General features: G+C 34.5%; 1 protein-coding gene across 1 annotated transcript in view; it reads right to left on the bottom strand.

Moving 5' to 3' along the window:
- The window catches only part of LOC100720309 (solute carrier family 7 member 12-like), a 32,296-nt gene that overhangs the window by 9,802 nt on the left and 2,303 nt on the right, over positions 1–20,191 (bottom strand). The window contains exon 2 of the mRNA XM_063257509.1: positions 642–773. Within this exon, the coding sequence (XP_063113579.1) occupies positions 642–773 (132 nt within the window). The remainder of the gene's footprint in view (positions 1–641; positions 774–20,191) is intronic.

Here is a 20,191-nt window from a genome sequence, read left to right as displayed (position 1 = left end):
GTATGCAACATCAACTACCATTCTTTGTGGTTTTTTTGGAACATCAGGTGTTACAAATTGCAGCACACATTCACAAACCAATACTACCAATAATCTAAAGAAACAATTTTTATAATAAGAGATCAACTGACATCTTAAATCTGCCTATCTGTAGGAGGATGACAGTGACTGTATCATTTATTATCCTTAATTTCAGATTCACTATCTGAGAAATGAAGATGGTGTTGCCTATTTGCAACAGATACAACAAGGAGAGAAATTTGTGTGTACCCTAAATGATGGAACACCTGAGGAATATATGTAATTGTTTCTGGGAGCTTTCTCATAGGAGTTTCTCTCATTTTCTTCATGTAACACCCCCTTTGCTCCATCTCATCTTCTTTGTTCTATTCTCCTACTCTCTATTTAGTACTTGCTATTTAGAGTCAGCTACTCTCAGAACCTAATATTTTTCAAGTGCTTAACTTTTGTACATGATTTAATCAATCATTGTTTCTCAGATTCTTTGTAAAGTCAAAAACATAAACACATACAAAAATATGGCTACGTGCGCATCAAACTAATCTAGTGTATAATAGCGTAGCTGTTTAATTTGAACAGTTAAATGTGACTGTTTTGCACTTGTTCACACACAATCATACCTGAAGAGATGATTTCCTTTGGTGTCAAAACTGTCAGGAAGGATACATTAGTCAACAAGTACATCACAGTCACGATGGACAGAGACGATATGAAAGTCCTGGGAAGTGTCTTGGTAGGGTTTTTCACCTCTCCTAAGGAACAGAAAAAAGATGAATCAGAGCAGGTCATATTGTTTAGTTTACATTTTAATTTTCTTCTACTATAAAGGAGAGCAGTATGTTGTTCCAGTGTCATTGTTCTGTTTCTGGACTGATCCTGCTTGGATCCGGGACACATTTTCTTTACATGCTTGTAAATATCATTTGTTAAAATAAATTACGCAGAAGCAGGTGGACGCCCACTTACCCCAGAGCCCAGCCTGTTTGGGACCCTCGCATCGTTTGGGTACAGTGGAACAACTAGGTGGATCTGAGGTGCCTGCATCCACCTCCCCATGTGTCTGGAGGACTGTGGAGTTCTAAGCAAGCAGGGGAGCACTACGAATTCCAGAGGCCTGGAGTCCTGGGGTAAGTGTCCCGTGTACTTCCCCCCGAGGCAAGCTTGTTCGGGACCCTCGAGCCTTCCAGGTGCAGTGGAACAGCTAGCTGGGTGTGAGGCACCTGCATCCGCCTCCCTGTTCTGGCTGAGCTTGGAGAACTGTGGAGTTCTAAGGAGGCAGGGGGGCACTCATTTTCCTTGGACCCCAGCCTGTTTGGAACCCTCGCACTGTCTGGGTGCAGTGGAACAGCTAGGCAGGTCTAGGGTGCCTGCATCTATCTGCCCATGTGTTTGGAGGGCTGTGGATTTTAAGCAAGCAGGCCAGGACCATCAGTTCAGGGGCCTGGCAAAGTGGGATAAGTGCCCTGCACACCTTCCTCCAGCCCAGCTTGTTCAGGACCCTCAAGCCTTCTGGGTGCACTGGAACAGCTAGGTAGGTCTGAGGTGCCTGCATCAGCCTCCTTATTCTTGCTGTGCTTGGAGAACTTTGGAGTTATAAGCAAGCAGGCGAGTGCCACTGGCTCCAGAGGCCCAGAGGTCTGGAGGAACTGGATGCCAGAGTGCCAGGAGCTGGGGGCATAGAAGTGGATTTCCAACAGACCCTAAAGAAGCTTTTGAATAAAACTTGAAACATAGAAATATAGGAAAATGACAAAATGAAAGATCAAATTACAATCTCAAACCCCCAGCCCATCCCAAGAAACCTTAGGAATGATGTATATAGAAGACAATATATGCCATACACCTAACTTTTGGACATAATAGCAACTGAAATAAACAAGCAACTCTGGGAAGCATTAAAGGAATTCAAACTAGAAATAATCTCCCAGGTAAAAGAAGAAATGATAAAAGAAATGAAAGAGATGCTGAACATATCTAAAGAAAACACAGATAAAAAATTGGAGGAACTAAAAAAAAGATAGAATCCCTAGATGAGCAACAAAAGAAACAAACAGAATACATACAACAGATGCACAGAGATATGCAGGAAATCAAAAATTACACTGAAAGCTATAAAAACAGCTTAATGAAAGTGAAGATAGAATTTCAGACCTTGAAGACAGGACTGCAGCTAGTGAACAGGAAAGGAAAGATCTTTTAAAAATAACAAAGAATCAGGAAATAACAATTCAACAACTGCAAGATGACACAAAGAAAAACAACACAAGATTGATAGGGATTAATGAAAAAGGAGACAACATAAAGGACGTCAAGAGGATATTTAGAGAAGTAATAGCTGAAAATTTCCCAAGCAGGAGATCAGAAACCGACATCAGGTTCAGTGAAGCATATAGAACTCCAAATAGTCATAACCAAAATAAAACTACACCCAGACATATAATAATCACCATCCCAGAAGTCCAACACAAGAATAGATTATTAAAAGCTGTCAGAGAGAAAAGATAGATCACTTATAAAGGAAAACCTATCAGAATCACAGCAGACTTCTCAGTACAAACAATAAAGTCAAGAAGAGCATGGAATGAAGTATTCCAGATCCTAAAGCAAAATGATTTCCAACCTAGACTGATGTAACCTGCAAAACTATCATTCAAAATCGATGGTGAAATAAGATACTTCCATGGCAAAGAATAGCTGAAGAACTTCATGATCGCCAAGCCAACCCTGCAAAAAATATTGAAAGACAGTTTAGATACACAAAGGAAAAAAACCACTAAGCAAAGCAGATAATTAAGCAGAACAGAAAGATAAAGATGCAACAGCAGAAAGATAACATGTCAACAATAAACCAACATATAACAGTTATAACCATTAATGTAAATGGTCTCAATGCACCAATTAAAAGAACAGACTGGCAGAACAGATCAAGAAACAAAATCCAACCATATACTGTTTACAGGAAACCCATCTAACCCAGAAGGATACTCACAGACTGAAAGTCAAAGGACGGAAAACAATACTTCATGCAACAAGAATCCAAAAAAAAAAAAAAAAAAAAAAAAAAAAGCAACTGTTTGCAGACAATGTGAGCTTTAAACCAATAATGATCAAAAGAGACAAAGAAGGTCACTACATGCTCATTAGGGTAAAACTGCAAGAGGAAGAGATAACTATCTTAAATATAATGCACCAAATTCCAGAGCACCCAGTTATATAAAACAAGTATTAACAGAAATAAAAAAATCAAATTATCAGTAACACAATTGTAGCAGGAGACCTTAACACACCATTGACACCAAGGGACAGATCAAGCAGACAGAAAACCAGCAAAGAAATAACAGAACTGAATCACACGTGAACAAATGGATTTGATAGACATATACAGAGTGTTCCATGCAACAACATCAGAATACACATTCTTCTCAGCAGTACATGGGTCTTTCTCTAAAATAGACCATATATTAGCCACAGAACATATTTAAATAAATGCAAAAGATTTGAAATCATCCCTTGCAAGTTATCGGATCATAGCGCTTTGTAATTAGAAATTAATGATAAAAGATACTGCAAAAATCCCACAAACAATGAAAACTGAATAACACACTCTTGAGTAATCAGTGGGTCACAGGGGAAATTAAAGAAGAAATTAAACAATACCTACAAGAAAATGAAAAACAGATAAAACTTACCGCAATCTGTGGGATGCAATGAAATCTGTTTTCAGAGAAAAATTTATTGAACTGAGTTCCCATATCAGGAAAACAGAATGAATACAAAAAAATAACTTGATGCTACACCTCAAACAGCTAGAAAAAGAAGAGCAAGTCAATCTCAAAGCCAAAAGAAGAGAGGAAATTATAAAAATCAGAGCAGAAATCAATGCAATAGAGACTAAGAAAACGATCCAAAGAATCAGTGAATCAAAGAGTTGGTTCTTTGAAAGAGTAAATAAAATTGATAAGCCCCTAGCTAACCTTATTTTAAAAAGGGAAGAAAAAGCTCAAATTCATGCAATGAGAAATGAAAAAGGTGAAATCACTACAGACTCTAAAGAAATACAGAAGATCATCAACACCTATTTTGAAAACCTCTACTCTCAAAGGTTTGATAACACAGAAGAAATAGACAGATTCCTAGAAATGTATGAAGTACCAAAGCTAGGTCAAGAGGATGTAAAACTGCTGAATAACCCAATCTCTATTAAGGAAATTGAAAATGTAATTAAGTCCTTACCTACAAAGAAGAGCCCAGGCCCAGACGGATTTACTGCAGAATTCTACAAGAAATACAAAGAAGACCTAGTGCCGAGACTCTTCAAACTCTTCAATGAAATTAAAAGGGAAGCAATCATTCCTAAGTCATTCCTGGAAGCAAATATTACTCTAGTACCAAAACCTGAGAGAGACCCAGCTAAAAAAGGGAACTACAGACTAATCTCCTTAATGAACACAGATGCAAAAATCTTCAATAAAATATTGGCCAATAGGATGCAGCAAATCATCAACAAGATTATACACCATGACCAAGTGGGATTCATCCCAGGCATGCAGGGATGGTTCAGCATATGTAAATCAATAAATGTAATCCACCATATCAATAAAGCCAAAAGTAAGAATCACATGATCATTTCTATAGATGCAGAAAAAGCTTTTGATAAGGTCCAACATTCATTCATGATAAGAACTTTACAGAAAATTGGAATAGATGGTCTTTACCTCAATTTAATAAAGGTCATCTATGACAAACCAACAGCCAGTATCATGCTAAATGGCCAAAAATTGAAGGCCTTTACTTTAAAATCAGGCGCAAGACAAGGATGTCCTTTACCACTACTCCTATTTAATATAGTACTGGAAATACCAGCCAGAGCAATTATATAAGAGAGAGAAATAAAAGGGATACAGATAGGAAAAGAAGAAGTAAAACTATTATTGTTTGCAGAGGACATGATACTCTACATAGAAGACCCCCTAAACTCCATTGAAAGACTCTTAGATATAATAAATAAATTCAGTAATATAGCTGAATAGAAAATCAATACTCAAAAATCAATAGCATTCCTATACACTAACAACAAAATCACAGAGAGAGAAATCAGAGAGGCTACACCCTTCTTACTAGCAACCAAAAAAATGAAATATTTAGAAATTACTCTTATGAAAGAAGTGAAAGACCTGTACAGGGAAAAGTATAATACACTGAAAAAAGAAATTGAAGAGGATCTCAGAAAATGGAAAGACATCCCTTGCTCATGGATAGGAAGAATAAATATTGTGAAAATGGCCATTCTCCCAAAACTCTTAGACAGATTCAATGCATTCCCAATAAAAATATCATCAACATATCTCATGGATCTAGAGAAATCGCTCCTAAAATTCATTTGGAGTGAAAAGAGATCTAGAATAACAAAGACAGTTCTAAGCAACAAAGGCAAGGCAGGAGGCATCACAATCTCTGACTTGAAATTTTACTACAAAGCAACCGTAGTGAAATAAACATGGCACTGGAATCAAAACAGAGCCGAAAATCAATGGAATAAATTAGGAGATACAACCACAACTACAAACACACTCAACCACCTTATCTTTGATAAAGGAGTCAAACAGGTTCATTGGAAGAATGACAGTCTCTTTAATAAATGGTGTTGGAAAAACTGGCTCTCCATTTGCTGAAAACTAAGACTAGCCCCATGCTTCTCACCATGTACTAAATTAAAATCTAAATGGATCAAAGATCTGAATATTAAAACAGAAACACTAAATCTATTGGAAGACAAATTGGGTAGAAACCTTGAAGACAGAGGGGTAGATAGAGAATTAATGAACAGGACTCAAACCACACAGGAAATACTTCCCAGAATCAATACCTGGGACCACCTCTTATTAAAAAGTTTCTGCATGACAAAAAAATCTCCAGCATAGTGAAAGGAAAACCCACAAACTGGGAAAAAATCTTAGTGAACTCTCCCTCAGACAAAGGACTTCTGTCTAAAACATATAAAGAATTTTAAAAAATCAGACACCCAAAATTCAAAAATCCAATCCAAAAATGGGCATCTGAGTTAAATACATACTTTTCAGATGAAGAAATACAAATGGCAAATAAATACATGAAAAAATGTTCATCATCATTAGTCATATTTGAAATGCAAATTAAAACCACACTGAGATTCCATCTCACTCTTGAAAGAAAGGCCAGGATCAAAAAAACCACCACCAACGAATGCTGGAGAGGCTGTGAGGAATAAGGAACTCTCTTGCACTGTTGGTGGGAATGTGGACTGGTGCAACCATTGTGGAGGTCAGTCTGGAGATTTCTCAAAAAGCTGGGATTCAAGTCCCATTTGAACTGGCTATTTCACTTCTAGGAATATTCCCAGAAGAACTGAAAGCATCATACCCCAGTGATATATGTGCACCTATGTTTATAGCAGCACAATTTGTAATCACCAGATCTTGGAAACAACCCAAGTGTCCATCAACTGAGAAATGGATAAAAAAGTTCTGAATATTAAAAGATCTGAATATTAAAACAGAAGTTATGGTATTTTTATACAGTGGAGTACTACTCAGCTATAAAGAAGGATCACATTAAGATATTTATAAATAAATGGGTGCAGCTTGAGACCATATTCATAAGTGAAGTAAATCAAACTCACATGTATGAATACCAAATAGTTTCCCTAGTGTAAGAAATTATTAAAATATATAAAAGTATGTAGTAATCATGATTCCCCATTATGTGGCTTTGAAGCCTTATAAAGTTTTCACTCATTAATTGGAAAGGCTGCATTCTGGCCTGCTTGATATTACTGCCTGTGATGAAATGAACAGCTATTTTGAAGAAAACAAGACATCATAATAGCTAGTGTTTATTTAATATCATCTTGTTTTGAAGTCCTACCAAACTGTTGCTCTTCTGTCTTCATTGGTTTTATCATGTTGTATCTTACTAGATTTTGTTATATGTGATAGTAGAAACAAAAATTTTTATAGGCAAAGAGATAATATAGAAACCATTGTTCATTTTCCATTAGCTGTATAATACTTCCATCCACTTGAATAGTTCACACTGTCTTGATATATTTGATGCTATAGTATACAAAGTTATATTCAAATATTTCAAGGAAAGAGACACTATGGTAAGTAGTATTAAGTCGGGTTATTTGGTGGTGAAGCAATCAATAGGTTGCTGAAATTATCATGCTTTGACCTGTATTGTTATGTTGTTATGTCCTCTTTTATCTCAATCTCCCCCTTATTCATTCAAAAATTATTTATTTATTTTTTAATTAAGGGAAAAATTTTAAAAAATTAGCAAGATATATTATAGTAACTTTTTTGGTTTCCTATTAACTTGATTTGAAGCCCTATATTACTTCCACTATCTTGTTTTGACAGATTAGACTCTGTTCCATTCTGTATGATAGTATCAAGTTTGAGGGTATAGGCAACTACTTTGAAGGCAATAAGATTCACTTTGATGCCCATTCTGTTTTGACTATTATCTTCTTTTGAAGTCCTGTAATGTTTAGGTTTTATTGGTCTTGTTCTGTACTGTTTTGTTCGATTTTATTATACCTAATGCTATAGGCAATTCTTTTTAAGGAAGCAAGAGGCATTATGGTAACCATTGTTGATAACGTTGTATTCTGTTTTTATGTCATGTGCTATGTCTATCCTTTGTTTTGACTGACTGCTTTGTTTTGTCATATTTGGTTTTATTCTCATCCAAAAAAAAGTAATAAGAACTATGGGAGTAATAAAACCCAAAATGTGTAAATTTTGTTTTAAAAAAGAGAGGGAAAAAAAGTGCTCTAAAAGATACAAGTGTGTTTAGGTGTGTTAAGATAGATGACCATATTACTGAGTTTTTGTTGGATCGTTGAACACAACTGTTTGCATGTCACTGTTTGAATGTCTACTTTGTATGCTTTAAATCCTGTAACTTGAACAACTATTTCTTTTTTTTTTTTTTCGTTTTTTTTTATCGGTACCAGGGATGGAACTCACGACTGCCTGCTTGCAAGGCAGGCGCTTATGCCACTGAGCTAAATCCCCAGCCCCTGAACAACTATTTCTAAGATGACAATATTTAATCTATTAACTAGTGATTTCTTACCATTTTTTTTGTAATTTTGTATTACTTGTACCCTTATACTGTTTTTTTTCCTTTAAATAAAAAAAATTAAAAAATAAATTACCCAAAATTTCAAAACTCTCACTGGCACGTTTTGGAGACACATTACATTTTTATATTGATGAATGGGTAGAATTTAGATCTTTTGGGGCAGTGGTTTTAGTGTCACTCAACTCTCCTTTTAATATTGCCAGATGTGCTACTGAGTTGAATGCACTGATACTTTTGAGACCCAGTAAAAATGTTCTTAGCTGAAAAAAGAGAGACAATACATAATAGTGCCTCAGCATCATCATTATCTTTTTAACGTAAATATTGATACATAAACTTTCTATTTGCTTTTCTTTTTGTCAGGCATATGATAGAGCCATGCTTAAGCATGATAGTTTCGTTTAGGGTCTTGGTACACAAGAATCCAAATCTGCACCTTTAGTGTTATATATTTGTATGTGTAGTATATGTAGTGTGTGTTATGATAGCCATCTTCACATAATGCAGTGATCCACAGGATTCTGCACTCATGGATGATCCACTAACTGATTTTTTGCAGGAAATTTCAAGGCAGTGCACCATCTGGGTCACTGCATTAGTATTGTTGGCTGCTTTTAGCCCGATATTTGAGCTAGAAGATGAAAGAAGTAGAAGACAGTGTAAGGGAAATTAAGCAACAGGAAGCTGTGGGGCAAAGAATTAAAAAATTTAGAAATATTAAAAAACAAGTAAAGGTCACCTTGTCCTTCCAAGACTCCCAGGTATCCCAAACTCATGTGCATTGTGATACAGGTGAGTCCTGGACAGTATGGCACTTCCTCTGAACACTTAGTTAAAAACTTTTCCCTCCCCAGTTGGTGGACTGAGTCAGATACCCCATGAGGCCGTGGCCTCTGTAAGCTGTCAGTTTCCAGAATCTCAAGACTTTAAGAGACTCGGTTCCTGTCTCTTTCAGTATTCTGAGCACTTCTCATCGGCCTGTTCCAACTCTACTAATTGTAACTTCACTTCTTTTGCTTTTCCTGTCATTCGTTTTGAGCATCTTGCTTAGTTCCACTTTGGGATACCAAGCCCTGAGAAATGTGTCCTCCTCAAGCACTTCTCTGATAACATTTGCTCATGAGAATCCAATCATGACAATGGATAGTCTAGATAGTGTTTTTTCTTATTCTTTGATAAGTCTTGTGCCATTCGAAAACTTCAGTTTTAGAATATTCTCTGTGGATAGGAACATTGCACGCCCTTGCAGGTGCATTCTTGTTTATCTGGTTGAACACTGATGAGCAGGATCAGACAGCCATATGTCAATTAATCTTCTGCTGCTTGAAGACTCCAGTTTTAGGTATACACTATTTGATGGAACATCATAAGCTCTTGTAAATGCATGACAACTCTCAAAAAACTGCCATGTTCTTGTCCTCTGCTTGAGCAATAAAAAATGAAATGTGTTTATTGCATAATCTTTTTCTTCACTATAAATATTTTGCCATTTGTCTGAGTTTTGGGAGTTTCAACGTCAATCTTTTTTCTCCCTTTTGAAGGGTCATGCCTTTCAGGGCCTTTATGATCTTCTTCACATTCTTTTCCTAATTTTGGCATATATTGTTGTCATTCTTTGTGTGCCACATTACTTTCTCTTGCTCACACTGTTCTGTTAGTGTCCCCATCCACACAATTGCTCCACTATTCTCCTAGTTAGGAGGGAAGCTGTTATTATCTGATGTAGTATCACTTTCATTTCTGGATTTTCATGAAGTCCATTTTCACAGCTGGCTTTCATTCTTGTATATTTGCCTTGTATATTTTTTAGTCTCAATTGCATTACACTCTTCTCTTATTGTTATAATATTTTTCCCAGATATAAGCTTTGGGTTTGGTTTGTCCTTTTCCAGAGCTTAGAGAGTCAGGTTTTATCCTTGTGTTTTCCTGATGTGAGAGTTCACCACCATAAATTTCCCTCTTACGACTGTCTCCTGTGTATCCCATAATTTCTGATAAGAACTGGTTTCAGCATTGTCATCCAATTTTAGATACTGTTTACACTTTAATTTCATGTTTGATATAATGTTTCCTTAGGAGGCTGTAATTTAATTCTTATGTGTTTTTGTATTTTTATGGTTTCTTTTGCGATTGCTTTCATTTATATTGCTTTCCAGTCAGATAATATGCATTAGTAGAATTTCAATTCTGTTTCATTTTCTTGAGCATGTTTTATGGTCTATTGTGGAGAATATCTTATGTACAGCTAAGAAGAATGCATATTCTGACCTGGTGGAGTGAAACACTATGTAGACATCTACTAAGTCCATTTGTGCACAGATTTGGCTTACTTAATGCTTTGTTGATTTCCTGCCTAGTTGGTCTGTTTATTTGTGACAATTGTTTGCTAAGTTCTCTTACAATTGTGTTAGTGATATTTTTATGTCTGTTAATATTGGTTTATGTGAGTACACAAATATCTATTATTACTTAGTAAAAGATTGTTATTTCTTATTGTTGGAATTTCCCCTTGTCAAGTATGTAAGTGAACTTCTTTGTCTCTCTCTCTCTCTCTCTCTCTCTCTCTTTTGGTTTAGGGGTTTGAACTCATGACCTCACACTTGCAAGGCAGGTGCTTTTGCTGTTGGGCTAAATCCCCAGGCCCCTTCATCTCTTTTGACCAGTATTAGCTTTAAATTTGCATTGTGTGCAAATTGAACAGCTCCCTCTGCTTTAATCCAGGTTTCTGTTACATAGTTTTCCACCCTTTGACTTTCAGCCTATGAATTTCTTTTTGAGTTTAATGTGTCTGTTTTACGCAGGAGATTGATGGATTTTCTTCTTGCTCCATTCTACCAGTCTTTTGATTGGTAAATTGAGAACATTTACATTTAACATTACATTTACGTTTATAAGTTATCATTGCTATGTATAGGGTTATGCTTCTGATATCATTTTCATCTTGTTGGTGCCCTGTCTTACTCCACTGCTTAACTGCTTGTCTTACTTGGTTCCTTCTTTCTATTGCTGTTCTTGTGTCTTCTTAAACTCTTTCTAAAATATCTTTCACAGCGTTTTGCAGATGGCCAGGAAAGTCTTCATTTGTCTTGTGTTAAGGAAGTTTCTAATTTCTCCATTCTTTTTGAAAGACAGTTTGACAGGATACATACATCCTAGGTCAGGTTTTTTTTTCCTTTAAGGCTTGAAATACTTCATTCCAAGCTCTACCTGACTTGAAGGTTTGTGTTGATAAGTTTTCTGTGACCCTAATATATCTTCCTTTATAGATAGATAGCTTATTTTTTTTCTCTACCTGCTTTTAGTGTTCTGTACTTGTGTGAATTTTTTGGATCTTGATTATTGTATGTTTTGGTGTAGATTTATATTGGTTATGCATATTTAGATTTTATGTATCTCAATAAAGTTTTACCTAGTCACATGCCAAAAATTAAAACCTGTTTTCTATTGGAGATTCTTTACCCCTTTTCTTTCATTTTTTCTTGTTATATATGTATAAGTATATGTATATGTATAAGTATATGTATATGTATATGTATGTGTGTGTGTATTACTTAGTAATTAGCAAATGATTCATAATACTTTTTGCTTTTTAAATTTGTTTCTTTTTTTACTTATGAATTTTTATTTTCTTTTGCTAGGATATACAGTTTATAAGAGCAGGTATATTTGGTTATCATTTATTCATTCCTATATTATGAATTTTCAGAATAATACTTTGTATTTCATATGCATCAAACATGTAGAATACACGAGTGAATGACTGTCCTAATGAATATTTTTGTCTGTGACTATTAAAATATAATCACTATTGAAATGCTGTACTCACTGGGTTTGGAACAGGTAACTTACACTTGACCAAATGCTAGTTTCTTACAAAAATAAATTCTGAATGGTTTGAAGACCTTTTAAAAGTACATAACTTTAAAAACTTTTGAAATGGCATAAATGAAATAAGAAAGCACTTATTAAAGAGGAAATAAAACATGGATTATATAAAGCATTTATAAAAAATTAAATTTGTAGAAAGTAGCATATTTCTGTAAGAAATAGGTAGTATCAATCTCTATAAGAAAAATGACAAAATATCCAAAATATAGTAACCTAAAAAGAATATATACAGATGCAGTATATGAAATGTACATAATTGCAAAAGAAGTAAATACTGACTCTATAGTGTTATCAGGAATAAGTAAGAGAATAAACTAGTCAGCAGTTCACAGTTGGTGACCTAAAAGGGCCAGAAGATAAATAGCACATGCACAACCTCTCTACTCTTCAAAGAAATACAAATTGAAGTCAGAGTCAGGAGAGGCACAAGCTGTGAGTATGCTATTCAGGTTACTTTGATGGAGAAATTTAAGTTTCACAAAATATTGGCTGGATGATGAGTAGTGTAAAATTTTAACTCATGGAGGTTATCTAGTGGAAGAAATTTTATGATATTTTGCTAATATGAAGGGACTTGCTTCTGAGATGTAACTTATATATTATAAAAATGGGTGCATAGGGGCTGGGGATTTAGCTCAGTGGCATAAGTGCCTGCCTTGCAAGCAGGCAGTCGTGAGTTCGGTCCCTGGTACCCATAAAAACGAAAAAGACAAAAAAAAAATTGGGTGCATAGATACACATCAATGAATAGATAAAGATGTGACATTTTTACACAATAGAGTACTATTTAGCTATTAACGATGGTAAACTTGTAAGTTTTGAGGTAAATGGATTCAACCTGATACCATACTCAATATTTAGCCCTGTGATTTAGGTTCTTATTGGTAAGAATGTGGGAGTGAGTATGATCCCTGGTACAGAATTAAAAAAAAGTGAAATAAATGAGACTCACATATGTAACCATACTACTGTCTCCCTGGTGTTAGAAACTGAAAGAGTACATAAAGTCCAAAATGCACAATAGATATTGTGAAGTACAAAAAATTACTCAAAAGGAAAATTAAGTGGGGTGGTGGAAAGGGGAAAGGATGTAAGGGAAAAAAGAAAAAATACACATTAGTTACACTACACTATTAGTGTCTCTTAGTTCAGTTAAATGAATGTTTGTGCTAATAACAGTTTGAGAAATATTAATGCCATATACTGTGAATTTAATCTACTTTAAAGATAGTAATATACAATTTATTAATTCATTATTTTCTAACATCATTTTCTGGTTAAATTTAGTTTCACAATTTTTCAACAAAATAAATAAATACAACCAGTAAATATAGGTGAAACACTAAAAAAGTGAAGGTTATTGCATCAATGAAAAAATTTCCATTTCAAATAATATGCAGATAAATACAGCAGACTTTATTTATGACACTGAAATATTATTTCCTTAAAATATTACCAAAACAAAACAAAAAATAAACATCTACAGGTTTCCTGAAAAAGAATCAGAACTCTTGGTAATAGAATGGCCACTGAGAAGACAGTCAAAATAAATTAAATGATATGGAAAAAATCTGAATGTGTTTTTGAAAAGAAGAACTTGAACTGAAAAATATTCTGCACTGTGGCAGACAACTCCAGTGACTCCCTTTGAATGCAAAACAATTACCATGATTTGATTATTTGTAGACTCATTTCCTTATACTGATATGTAAAAAGTTGGCTAGGGTATCTCCTTCTCTCTTCAATTGGCTCTAAGCATTGCAAAGGAGGCCAGCTATAAAGAAGTATATTATTAAGACTTTTCTAGGTAAATGGATGAACTTGAGACGATTCTCATCATAGAAATAAATCAGACTCATATGTGTAAATGCCATATTGTCTCCCTAGTGTGAAAAGTTTTAAAAGTACGTAAGTTGTTATTAATTATAGTTGTTATTAAAGGGTGAGAAACAGCTCATAGGGAAAAATAATAAGGATAGGGAAAAGAAGGATAAGGAAGGAAAAGAAAAGGAAAAAATATAATTTGTTATATATAATAAAATAAGATGATTATACTACTAATTCTTAGTTTTTGGAAAAGCACAACTAATACTCATATGATTATATTAATTTGCATGTATATATCTGGTAATCTAAGCAACTCTTTTGAAGATAACAGTATGCAATATTACAACCATTGTTGATTTCCTATAATCTTGCTTTGAAAGCTTATATTGTTATTGTTTTGGGTTTTTTTTTGTTGTTGTTCTTGTAGTTTTTATTTGTATCTCTTGTTTTTTATTTATTTCTGTTTTTTTCTCTTTAATATAAAAAACTAAAATTAAATTAGTTATTAGCACTTAAAAGTATTGATGTAAACCTTCATTTGAAGAAATTAAAACATTAAAATCTTTTTAAAAATCAAAGCATGTCCCACCCCTTGGCCCTGCAGCCCTGGGATGCCCCAGACTGCTGCCATGGCCCCCCCCTTGGGAACCCACCTGCCCCCTGGAGCTAGTACTGAGGTTGATCTATGGATCCATCCCCTTCTCTGATAAACTTGGACTACAGCAGATTTCCGTGCTCTTTGGATGAGAGACTTAGGAACTTCTAACCCAAACAGAAGACCTCATCAGGCTCCAGTCAGTGTGGTGAGCTTTCCCCTAAAATAAAGGTTTGCAGTGGATAAATATGTGCAGAATTGAAACTCCCTCCAACTGTAAAACTTTGGAGAACCTAGGAAGAGAGTGGGTAATCCATTCCTCCACACAGAGAATATCTGACAGGTTGAGGAGTGTGTCAATAATTTACTCCTCCGACTTGGAGAAAATTGAAAGCACTTATGAGACTTCCAGTTGCATAGTAGGGCCTCATCTGACACAAACCCTATAGACAGAGAGATCTTGTGACCTGCAACAACCTGAAGACATAGCAAAAGCAGGAAATAAGAGCTGACCTCCATCAATACTTGTAGGCTCGTTAGCCCTTGAAGAATATAGGCCTCACTGAATAGGACCTATAAGAGGAATTTAGGTAACCGGCTCTCCTCTGCACTGTGGTACCCAGAAACTGGACAAGCATCAACTACACAGTGGAACCCTAAAGTTCACACTATGTACAGTTGCGACTGCTGGGATTGAAAGAACAAATATTTACTCAAAATGTGAAAATGACAAAACAAAAAGGCAAAATGCAATCTCAAACATCTAGTCCATGAGGAGCAAGTACAGTGACATTGAAATAGAGGACTTTGAAAGTCATACATCATTTGCTGAAAAGATAGCAAATGATGTAAGGGAACAAATCTATGAGGCTGCAGAGGAAATCAAATTAGAAATAATTTCTTATGAGAAGACAAAAACAATAACTTGAGTGAGTTGCTCAATGTAGCTAGAGAAAAAATAGATCTAGAAATACAGGGGCATGGGAAATTGATTGAACCTTTGATTGAACAATGTAGAATACAAGCAGAATCCATGAAAGAAATTCAACGAGATAGCCAAAAACAGAAAAATGCTATTGAAAGTTGACAAAACTGTTTAAATGAAGCTGAGAATAGAATTTCAGACCTTGAGGATAGGATTGCAGATAGCAATCATGAAAGGACACAACTTATAAAAACAATAAAGCAGCATGAAATGACAAGCAGCTTCAAGAGAAAAAAATATAAGAATTATAGACATCCTGTGATATGCAAGAGTCAATGTGATTGACATAACTGTATTATTCACATAAGTAATAGCAGAAAATTTCCCAAACATGGGGGAAAATCTGAAATAAGAGAGGCATATGGAATTCCAAACAGTCACACTAATATAACTCTATACTCGGATTATATAATAATTAAGATTCCAGACATACAGCATAAAAACAGAATACTAAAAGCTGTTAGAGAAAAGACACAAATCACCTATCAAGGAAAGCCTATTAGAATTACAGCAGACTTTTCAGCAGAAACCTTTAGGATGAGCTTTGAGTGAAGCCCTAAAAGAAAGTAACTTTCATCCCAGCCTGATGTGCCCATCAAAACTGTCTTTCAAATTTAATGTTTAAAGATACTTCAATGACAAAGAACTACTGAAGAAATTCATGTCCACCAAACCAACACTAGAAACAGTTACTGAAAGACATCCTAGATAGAAATAAAAATGACCACAATCTGCAGAACAACAATGGAAAGAAACCACCAGGCTGGAGAAAAATTAAACAAGGGAGAAAAGCAGGAAACCAACATCAGGAACAGAACATGGCCAAGTCAAGCCAGTACATAGCAGTGATATCCATAAATATAAATGGGCTCAATTCACCTATCATAAGAAATAAGTTGACAGAATGAATCAAGAAACAGGATCCTACAATATGCTGTATACAAGAAACACATATAACTCAAAAAGAAACTCATAGATCAAAAATCAGAGGATAGAAAACAGTATTCCATGCAGCAGGAACTCCAAATAAAGGAAGGGTAGCTATTCTGTTTGCAGACAAAGTGAACTTCAAACCTAAAAGAATTAAAAGAGATGAAGAAGGTCATTACATACTTGTAAGTGGAAAACTACAAGAGAAAGAACTAACAATTATAAACATATATGCACCAAATACAGGAGCAGCCAATTATATAAGACAAATACTAATGGATATGAAAAATCAAATACACAAGAACACAATTGTAATAGGAAGCTTTAACTCCCCTCTGTCATGAAAAATTAGGTCAACTAGACAAAAAGTCAGCAAAGAAATAACAGAACTAAATCATACCTGTGAGTGAATGGACTTAGTAGACGTTTACAGAGTGTTCCACCCAATCACATCAGAATATACATTCTTCTCAGCTGCACATGGGACATTTTCCAAAATAGACCATATATTAAAAAGCATTTTTAACTAAATACAAAGGGAGCAAAATTATCCCATGCATCATATCTGGTTGTAGCACACTAAAATTGGAAATCAATGAAAAAATCCTACAAATCCTGAACAAAGACATGGAAATTAAATAAAAAAAAAAACTTCAGAACAACCAGTGGGTAACAGATGAAATTAAATAAGAAATAAAACAATACTTAAAATACAATGAAAATGCAGATACTACATACTGTAACCTATGGGACTCAATGAAATTAGTTCTAAGAGGGAAGTATATAGCAATAAACATTCACATCAAGAAAATGGAATGAACACAAATAAATAACTTAATGCTACATCTCCAGCTTGTAGATAAGGAAGAGCAAGTCAATCCAAAAGCTCATAGAAGTGAGGTAATTGTAAAGATTAGAGCAGAAATTAATGCAATTGAAGCTAAAAAATATACCAAGAATTAATGAATCAAAGATCTATTTTTTTGAGAGAATAAACAAAATTTTGAGAATTTTTGAGATAATAAATAAATTTTTGAGAGAAAAAACAAAAAACAAAAACCTTTGGCCAACTTATCAAGAAAAAGAAAGAAAAACTCAAATCATGCAATAAGGACAGAAAAGAATGACATTACTACAGATCCCATGGAAAATTAATAGGTCATAAATACCTAGTTTGAAAATCTGTTCTCATGTAGAGTGGAAAACACAGAGGAAATGCACAGATTTCTAGGAGCATATGAACTAACAAAGCTCAATCAAGAACATAGTAATTTTGATTGTTAACCAAATATCAGCTATTAAAATAAAAAATGTGATTTAAAGCCAATATTCCTTAAACTCTTAAATGAAATTGAAAGAGAAGCACTGCTTCCTAACTCATTCTTAGAGATAAGTATGACTCTGATAACAAAACCAGAGAAAGACCCAACCAAAAAGAATTATAGGCCAATCTTCTTAATGAACATTAATGCAAAGATTCTCAATAAAATATTGGCAAATAGAATGCAGCAAGTAGTTAACAAATTTATACATCATGACCAAGTGGAATTTATTCCAGAGGCACAGAGATGGTTCAACATATGCAAATCAATAAATGTAATATGCCACATCAACAGAGCCAAAAATAAAACTCACATGATCATCTCAATAGATGCAGACAAAGCTTTTGATAATCCAACATCTTTTCATGATAAAAGTCCTTCAGAAACTCGGAATAGAGAATATGTACCTTAATCTCATAAAGGCCATCCATGACGAACCAACAACCAACATTATTCTAAATTGAAAAAACCTGAAACTCTTCACTCTAAAATCAGGAACAAGATAAGGATGTCCACTATCACCACTCTTATTCAATGTAGCTCTGGAAATATTAGCCAGAGCAATCAGGCAAGAGGGAGAAATTAAAGGAATAAAAATAGGAAAAGAAGAAATTAAATTTCATTATTTGCAGATGACATGATACTCTACATATAAGACCCCCAAAACTCCATTAAAAGACTATTAGAGGTAATAAACTAATTAAGCAGCATAGCTGAATACAAAGTCAATGCTCAAAAATCAATAGCATTCTGTACATAAACAAAATCTCACTGAGAGAGAAATTATGGAAATATTACCTTTCACAATAGCATCTAAAAAATGAAATACCTAGGAATCAAGAATGTAAAAGACCTATATACTGAAAATTATGCTTCTCTAAAAACGGAGATTGAAGAGGATATTAGAAAATGGAAGAATATTCCTTGCTCTTGGCTAGGAAGGACCAACATTCTGAAAATGACTATAATCCCAAAACTGTTATACAGATTCAATGCAATCCCAATAAAAACACTATTAACATATCTTAGTGATATAGAATAAATATTCCTAAAGTTCTTCTGGAAACAGAAGGAATCTAGAATAGCAAAGGTGATTCTGGGCAACAAAGGTAAGACAGAAGACATCTCAATTCCTGACTTGAAACAATACTACAAAGCCACAGTAATAAAATAAGCATGATAATGACAAAGAAATAGACCTGAGGATCAGTGGAGCAGATGAGAAGATGGAAACACTATTACAGAGCCACCTTATATTTGACAAAGGGGCTAAACTTGTTCCCTGGAAAAAAGCCTCTTTAATAAATGGTGTTGGAAAAATTGGTTTTCCACATGCCAAAGAGTAAAAATAGATTCATGCCTATCACCATACACTAAATGAAAGTCAAAATGGATCAAGGATCTAAATATTAAAACAGAAACACTAAATCTACTGGAGGGCAAGGTAAGTAAAAATATTGGAGAGGTAGGGAGAGAATTCATGAATAAAATGCAAACTGCACAGAAAATAATTCAAAGAATCAACAACTGGGATCTCATATTACTAAAAAGTTTTTGCACTTCAAAAGAAATCACCAATAAACTGCAAAGAAAGGTAACAGAATGGGAAAAAATTTTAGCCAACAATCCCTCAGACAAAAGACTTATATCAAGAACATATAAGAACTGAAAAGCATCAAGCCTCCAAATTCAAAGATCCACTACAAATATGGGCACTGGAGATGAATACACAGTTCTCAGATGAAGATATACAAATGGCAAATAAATATATGAAGAAATGTTTGCCATCACTGTTCATTCCAGAAATGCAAATTAAAACAGCATTAAGATTTTATCTCACCCTGCAAAGAATGGCTGCCATCAAGAAATTAACTGATAACAAATGTTGGCAAGGATGCAGGTACAAAGGGACACTTCTCCACTATTGGTGGGAGTGCAAACTTGTACAACCACTGTGGGAATCAGTATGGAGTTTTCTCAGAAGACTAGGATGGGAAGTTCCATTGAATCCAGCTATTCTCCTTCTGGGTATTTTCCCAGAAAAACTGAAAAAAAAATCATATCACAGTGATTATGTGCACCCATGTTCATAGCAGTACATTTTGTGGTAGCAAAATCTTGGAAACAACCAAAATTCCCATCAACCACAGAGGGGATGAAAAAAAAATGTGGTATTTGTATACAATTGAATACTATTCAGCTCTAAAAACATGATATTGAGAGCTTTATAGATAAATGGAGGCAATTTGAGAATATCATCATCAGTGAAATAAAGAAGACTCACATTAGTAAATATTACATTGTCTCTCATGTAAAAAATAATAAGAAATGTCATAATAATGGTATCCAAAATGTATAATAGATATTGTAAAAGTGAAAAGGAAGGAAAGTCCTCTAAAGATTATAATGGTATGTAGAGTGTGTAAGATAGATGATCATATTACTAAATTTTTGTTAGATTTTTTTGAACAGAAAGGCACACTGTCAATGTTT

Source organism: Cavia porcellus, unplaced genomic scaffold (assembly GCF_034190915.1).
Source record: "Cavia porcellus strain 051 isolate PalLab524CR breed Dunkin Hartley unplaced genomic scaffold, mCavPor4.1 scaffold_10, whole genome shotgun sequence".
NCBI classification, from domain to species: domain Eukaryota; kingdom Metazoa; phylum Chordata; class Mammalia; order Rodentia; family Caviidae; genus Cavia; species Cavia porcellus.
Note: the sequence above shows the minus strand (reverse complement) of the source record. Positions and strands in the feature narration are given on the sequence as shown.